Source organism: Rhopilema esculentum, chromosome 21, assembly GCF_057945365.1.
Source record: "Rhopilema esculentum isolate cy_ngs chromosome 21, ASM5794536v1, whole genome shotgun sequence".
In the NCBI taxonomy this organism is placed as follows: Eukaryota; Metazoa; Cnidaria; class Scyphozoa; order Rhizostomeae; family Rhizostomatidae; genus Rhopilema; species Rhopilema esculentum.
This window is the reverse complement of record NC_142835.1, coordinates 9775549-9783518: the sequence shown is the minus strand read 5'-3', so window position 1 is coordinate 9783518 and position 7970 is coordinate 9775549. Positions and strand designations below refer to the sequence as shown.

The 7970-nt window shown below is 37.5% G+C and overlaps 1 protein-coding gene across 1 annotated transcript; it reads right to left on the bottom strand.

Moving 5' to 3' along the window:
* Positions 1-19: 19 nt before the first annotated feature.
* Positions 20-5122, bottom strand: LOC135684153 (pseudouridylate synthase RPUSD2). The gene has a single exon (XM_065199575.2). It carries the CDS (start codon positions 5046-5048, stop codon positions 3696-3698), a length of 1353 nt encoding a protein of 450 aa, XP_065055647.1. The 5' UTR covers positions 5049-5122; the 3' UTR covers positions 20-3695.
* Positions 5123-7970: the final 2848 nt, after the last annotated feature.

Here is a 7970-nt window from a genome sequence, read left to right as displayed (position 1 = left end):
CAACAGTTGAAAAAGCCATAAAGAAAAATGAAAACTATGGAGGGTTTGAATCTATATTTCTATTAAAGAATGATAAACAATGTTGTTTTTTATTCTAAGACGTCACATTTTTGCTTTTTACCACTTTTTGATAATTTGCTTTAGACCACTGTCAGGTTGTGGCTCTCCTGCAGGAAATCTCTTATCATGCCTTGATAATTATCATAGGCCTATAGTATAGAAAAGTACTTCGCATATAAAAGATAAAACTCACTTTTTACAACAAGCTTTCGATATGCACACTATCATCCCACTGAACTCGTGGATGGTTGAGCTAGATGCAAAATCACTACACACAAACATTCTTCAAGATTCGGATATCGAAGTTTAGAATTTTGGAATTATGCCAAATTGGTCATAAAATAATGCTAGATTTGCAAAAATTATGCTAAATTTCAAATCAAGAGACCCCTGCTTGTAAAAGAGGCTAGAGGATGCTCAGAATATCAAAAGTGACCAAAGTTTCCATTTGGCCTTTTTGACCCCCAAACTAAAACACAGTGTACTCAAAATTGCCATCTTTTCTCCACAAAAAGGCAATTTAGATCAATGGTTTTGACATCCAAATTTCTTAACCCCTTGGCCGTCATAAATTGATTTGGCCGAAGAAGCAAAAGTTGGCAGAATTCTGGCAGCATGTTGCAAAAAATCACAAAGAATGCAAAGGAAAATAAATCTTTTACATAGATGATATTCAAATTTGTTTTAGAATGATTTCAAAATTGCAAATAAAGAAACATGGAACAACGTAAAAGATAACAGACAATGAAAGATAAAAGTAAATGAAAGCTTTGTAACCTACAAAGCAAATTTTGATTACACTATCACTCCCTGCAATTGTCAAAAATTTAGCTTTTTTTGTGTACTGAATTTAGCTGGCTGAATTCGGCTGCCAACCATAAAATATTTGGCTGCCAACCGTTCCAAACACCTGGCTAAACCCTGAAAGTGGAAAGTCACACATTCTTGCGTAAAGTGTTTCCATTTGACGGTGAAAGACAACAGATCAATGGAAACAGCGATTTTTTAAAAACTATCAAAATTATGCCAGAGTTATGCTAGATTCCAAATTATGCTAGATTTTATGCTAAATGACGATTTTTGGTCAATATTATGCTGAAAGCATTATATTATGCTAGATCTGGTCACACTGCATATCCCACATAATCTTAAGACACACAACGAGATCTCTGCAAAGGTCCAAGAATTACAAAATAAATGGTCACAAACCCCCACTCTAGTCTTTCAACGGCATAATGATCTTGGAGATTGTTTATTCTACTCAAAGTTGGGTCATAAACTTTATTGCAATTCATCTCACTGCCAAAACCCTGCGACACATATTACAATATATTCAATTCAAATGTCCCACACAAAGCCCGTAGCCAGGTCAGTGGAGTAGGGGTGGCAGACTCCCAATTTCCAATGCAGGCAAGGTTTAAAGTGAAGTATTTGTACGGTGGGGCGGGCTGGGCGGTTGTTAGTGGAAACAAACAAGCAAAAAAGGCTGTAGCATTTCTTCAGCAATTAAACAACTTAACTTCCATTAAACTAAATAACTTTCAAATGTTATGTCTTCCGTCAAAATCTTACTTCCAAATGTCAGGGATGCAGGATTGCATTCCCTCTCTGTCTTCATGTCCACATTAATCGAGAAACTCCGCAACCATCTCAAACATTGGTCCTCAGTCGAGTTTTACATCGTTACTGAAGTTCTTGTCAAATTGCTGTAACTACAGACAGCGCTGTGACACGATTTGCACTGGACGATTGAAGCTGCTTCACAATTATGTTTGTTGGCTTTAGAATGCCATCAGCATGCACTTTGCAAATATGAACATCCCACTCCGATGCAGTAAAATTTTAGCCAAGCGACGGTCATCGCTTCTCAAACTTGATTTGAAGTAAATTTTCAATTTTTCCCGGGAAGTGTTTTTGTTTAGCATCGGAAAAATATTCCAATTTGTTAAGCACCAAGCACTATCTTAAGTCCTACATTGGAAATAGGAGTTTCCGATATAGAAACATTTCTTCTGTCAGTGTTGGCTTGACTCAAATTGCCATAGCAATCCAATAAAACGACGAAAAAAACACATTGAAAAAATTTGAAGACAAATTTATCGGGGTGGCAAACAGCTGGCATTCTTATGTTGCATTGCCACCCCATGCCACCCCTTGGCTACAGGCCTGTTCCACACGCGATGTATCTGCAGAAATGTATTATTTTATGTGAAGAATTGTATTTACCTCTACAGCCACACTATATCAATAAATACAAACATACTGTTGTTGTTTACAGGAAAATCAGAATCAGTTTAGAAATCTATTCCCTCCAGAACAAACAATCGCTGGCAATCCTTATTTGGTGTCACCAGCAGTCACCTATCTACAGCTTTTTAGTCACCAAATGAAAATTGAGCGGATGCTACACCAAATTTAAAAAAAATATCTGTCGAAATGGAGACTCGAAGCAGCAATGACAACTTCTTGTGAGCGGATAAATTGATCTTTCGAATTCTTATTGCTATAAACAGTCCAAGCAGAGCACTTGGAAAGTTTCGGAGGGGGGAGGGGGGCAGAGTTGAAGGGCACTCGATCTACATCCTTTATTCTAAGAGCAACACAATAATTCAAAAATTTCTGAAAAAGGAGAATGGAACATCCTACAGATAAAGCATATTAAGGTTTTTCTTTTCTTAAATTTTAGCAAAAGATATTTCTTCAAACGTTTCTTGAGACCAAATCTTTTGGTTTCTCAGCTATATCTATGTTTTCTGCCTTTTGTTCATTAAGTAAATTATAACTCAATCTTTTTTCAGTCATGGTGTTCCAGAAATATCATTGTGTTCCCTGCTTATGTGGCAGTATCTCAGTCAATTTGCAACAGATTCAACATGCTTTGGAGATTCATAGGCATTTTGGGGTGTTTTTAACTGAGTCAGAATTCCAAAATTTTAGGAGTAGAAGTTTTGATACTGCCACTTTACCACTATATTGCTTACCCTACTGCAGTTGCTACTCTGAGGTGTAATTTATACTTAGCTTGTACTTAGAACTGCCCTATTCTATACACAAAGATCAGCTTGCACTTAACCTTAGCATCATTATATGTTGATGCAGAAAATTTACCAGATCTCTCAGGCACAATTGAAGAGGATAGTGTTTAATGATTGGTCAAGATTGCTAGGCCGTCCAAAACAGATCTGTCAATTTTTAAAGATGTCCCTCCAATACTTATACTAATAGTTGCAGGGAGCAACATAAGATTGCAGAGCCTGGCAAATGTGGCAATGGCATGGTCAATGCTGCACCTAAACCCCAGATTGGTATCCACTTTTAAGAAGGTACCATTGGGGGAAAGATTTAGGAAGGTACCATTGGGGTACAGTGCATAGCAGTGTCTTGTTCTTTATCTCTTCTTCACTTATCATATTTCTTGGATGCATGAACTTTTCAAAGAAGCAGAAAAAGAGATCATAAGAAAATCAAATGTCTGCCCTGTACCAAATCACTAAAAGCACCAATACTTCTAAAGTTAACTGTCTTTTAAGAGTGCTGTTTTCCAAATATATTCTTTTTACCACTTCTTTAAATGGTAATTTTTTCATCAATTCATCTATTTTTATATACATGAATATGGAATTTAAAAAAAATCATTATTCAATATCCCAGTCAGCATTCGCCCATTCAGGGGTGCTAGTCTTGTATTCCCATCCTGGCCCTTTATAAGAAACAGCATGCAAATAAATACAGAGCTCATTAGGTTTAGGATCTGGTATGGGATTTTGACACTCTGTACATTCAGAGTCAAAACTTGGGTTGCCTTCACCAAAACAAAGTTTCTGTTTTTTTGGTGGAACCTTGTTACTTATTTTATCTGATTGATTTTCATTATTGTGTTGATTAGAGCCTATACTGTCACCGCTTACAGAAGAAACAGTGTTTGAACTTTCTTGTTGTCTTGATTTCAGTATTGAATCTTTCCTTCCTCTTTCTAATGCAGCAAGGATTTCAGCCACAGGTTTAGTTGTACCACCTTTACCATTACTTTCACCCCAGACATCTGGTTTATTATAAATTGGATCATTAAGTATTGGGTAGCCAAGAAACTGCAAATGAACTCTTATCTGGTGCATTCTACCAGTATGTGGTACACATCTAACAACACTTGATTTCCCATTGTAACTCACAAAGTTGAATTCAGTTTTTGCTTCTTTTCCTTCAGGCTTCACTTGACATACCCCTACTTTGTGTGAAACAACCATTATTGGCTCAGAGCATGTCAGTGTTTCAGGAGGAAATCTCCCAGCAACCCTACAAAGGTAGTCTTTCTTAACAAGCCTTCCCTTTACATATTTTTCCATTTCTTGAGCTTTAGAAACAGTTTTTGCAAACATAAGAATTCCAGATGTTAGCCTGTCAATTCTGTGGATAGTGTGCAAATTTGTGAGACCATAATCTTCTCCTAGTATGAAGACAATAGTATTGTGGCGATACCTCCCACAGGGATGCACAGGGATTGAAGAAGGTTTATTTATCACTACCATTTCATCATCATTTTTCACAAACTCAATAGGATTGTCAATGACAGGCGGTTCATGTCTATGAATACAGGTCTTTATCAGATCATTCTGTTTCAATATTCTGCTTGGTTCAACTATGTCACCATTAACTGTTATCTTTCCTTTCTGAACAGCCGCCTTATAATAATCTATTGACTCCATTCTGAACTCGCTACTAAATACATCTATCAATGTCCTTCCAGTCCATCTCCCTTTGCAATGAGTCGTAAATGTGAAGTGATAAGGTTTTACATAACGTAGCCCTTCATTTGAGTAGAAACTTGTCTCCTCGAACATTCGTGCGTCAAACCCAGGTTTTGCTGCTGTTTTTCTCGGAAGTATTTTATTCTTCTGGATCTGGCCATTAGTTTCATTAATTGGTTGTTCGGTTGAAGTCGTTAAATTATGAGCCTTCCCTCCCTCTGTATCCTCTCTTTCTCGCTTCATTTCTTTAATACACAGACAGATGCAACATGTGGAAAAGTGGCCTAAATTATCCTGCTGCTCCCCCACAGTCACACAATTAAGGCAACCGGGTAAAAATAATTACCGTAAATCCTCAAATTAGCCCCCTGGGGGCTTATTCATTTTTTGATATTTCTGGATAGGACTTACGTAGAGATTCCTCGCCTTATACAATTCAGGATATAAACGTTAGTGGGATTGTTCAGTTCAGTTCATTTCACTTTTAAAATCCATACATACAAATCTTTTAAAATACAGCAGCAGGTTACAAAAGATGAAATAAATTACATACAATGAGAGAAATAGAGAACAAGAAAAGAAAAAAAATATAGATTATTTTACAAGAACAAAGGAGATTTGCATGCAGGAATTTCTTAAAGGAGGAGCTCTCTCAATATATATACTAATCGAGGAGAGAGAGCACCCCCTGTAGTAACAATCTATTAATTTAGTATTTACACCACAGGCTGCCCAGGAGGGAGCCATATGACCAACAAGAACAACTGCCACACAACCTACGCTCTCTCCGAAAAGAAAATAGCAAAGACTGCCCGACAGCCATCCCCATCATCACAAACCCCCACACAAATTAGCCTATAGTGACATATTTATAGTCCTGACACAGAATAGAGAGAGACTCTCTATACTGTGGTCCTGAGAAGAAGTTAAAAAGATTCTATTGTTGGTATCTGGTGGAGAACAGATGCAATTTTAGTTTCCGGCGAAATTTGTAACTGTAGTAGATTGTTTGATGACGCAGGGAATGTTGTTCCAGCAGGGTAATTTCTTGGGTCATAAAAATATCACCTTTGGAAGCTTGTCTTGTATCATAGTGATGAACAGATGTCAAAGTTGCAAAAAAATTGTGATAAAGGACAGGAGAAACCATGTTCACAGATTCATAAACAAATGTAAGCAGCTTTAACTCAAACAAATCATTTAGTTTAAGAATTTTCAAATCAGAAAATATTGGCGTAGATTGAGATGAAAAACTCTTGAAGGCAATTGTGAAGAAAATAGACAGTTGTAGGATATGGTCATCCACCTATGACGCTGAATAGAGGGAAATTGCCACGTAAAAATGCCATGGCTTTTTCAAACATACCCTATTTACAAAATTGATGTTTTCCCGAATTTTTAGGGGTGTTATCAGCAAAAATATCTTCCTCTTTGGCCTACCAATCTTCCAAATCTGGCTACGCCACAGTTAAAAGCCAAATTTCAAAAATCATTTACCGGTGACCCGAAGAGCGTTTCCATCATTTACCAGTGACCTGAAGAGTGTGGCACCAAAATTAGTGTCTAACTTCATTGTTGCTTAAATCCGCCCCTGCCCCGGGGATATCTTTAAACAATTCAAAATCACTACAAAAAATGAAAACCACTAATAAATCAAACTCTAACAGAAATAAACTGTGGCGACTCTTCAACCAAGAAAAGGTTGAATAAGAATATAAAAATGCCTTCCGAAACCAAGAATAAGAAAATTGAAAATTTGAGAACCAAAAAAGAATCAACCCCCCCCCCCCCCTGCCAACAATTATTCCAGTACACTCCCTGGGTTTTCCTACTACTTCGCCTAAACGCGCCCAGTCCACTGTGAAGTCTGCCTCAATGATATGCGCTTGTTCATGCGGAGGAGAGTAATTTTACTGGAGGAGAGTAATTTCACTGCGAGAGGAAAGTGTCCAGTGTCCCAATAATTGAACTGAACATGTGATTCAAGCAAGTCCAAGTGTTCACGTGTTCACGTGCACATGAAACGCCCTTTGTTTAAAGGCATCCAATTGTCACCTGAAATTGTCCAATCAAAGAGCGAGAATCAATTCAAACGTGGCGGGCGACATCCAGAACATTCTGTTTTGATAATATGCGGGAACTGGTTAGGCCAGGCCAGAATTGCAAAAGAAAAAGTTATAGTAAATCTGAAATGGAGAGTCTAAGTTCCGGCAATCATTTCGGTTTTTGGAAAACCAAACCAATGGTTATACAAGGTGATAATCACAAGTGTTTACTGAAAACAAACAGTTGTTGGAATGAAAGTGTTCACAGAAGTCTGTCGAAGGAAATGATGAATTCGAACTCCCAAAGCCGAGACTTTCTATCTCAGATTTTCGAAAGAAGTAACTTCCAAAATGCAGAGTGAGTTGAAATCTCAGAACTCCTAAAGAACTGAGCTGCCCACAGTTAGCAAGCAGGTTTTTTGTGGAGTCGCTAGTGAGTGTATTCGCATCCCTGGAAAGACCTGATTTCCCAGTCTGTCCAGTTTTCATCTCAAGTCGATGATAGAGCAATGGTCAGGACCAATAACAAAAACGGTTCGCCGTCGAATGAGTATTTCATCACTGACTATTTATTGAATCTACCTCGACTTCACAAAGGAAGGGACGCTCCGTGTTGGCTATGTTTTATATTAAACGTTTGAAATTACGTAGGCCGAACCTCCAAATGTTTTTGTGGTCGTTTTATGACCTTCATGTTAGAATTTTTTCCCGATAATGATGCTTAGCTTTTCACAAAATTTAGAATTTTCATTCCATATCAGAATCCAAAAATAAATTCCGTGTATAGAAGGATAAATTCCGTGTATTTATACGAAATGTCATATTTAGCGTTTTTATTGGAAAAAAAATTAAGGAAATGAAGTGTATGAGATGTAAATTTTATTCTTGGATTCATTCTTTACTTAAATCCTCCCCCTTTTGGTTTTGCGACTGTATTGCTCACTTGTTTTGATACCCCAGTTAGATGTACTAGCGTTATCTAAAATGGGCCTTCAACTGTTCACGTTTTGTCTGACTGTCACATGCTTTTGTCTGGCTGTCTCACGTTATGATCACGCTTCAAAATCTTTTGCTTGATTGGTTCGCTGTTAACCAATCACGTCTCACCCCACTGTGAATT

Coding starts and splice junctions, on each gene's coding strand:
- LOC135684153 (XM_065199575.2), bottom strand. CDS start 5,048: ATGAAGCGAGAAAGAGAGGATACAGAGGGAGGGAAGGCTCATAATTTA.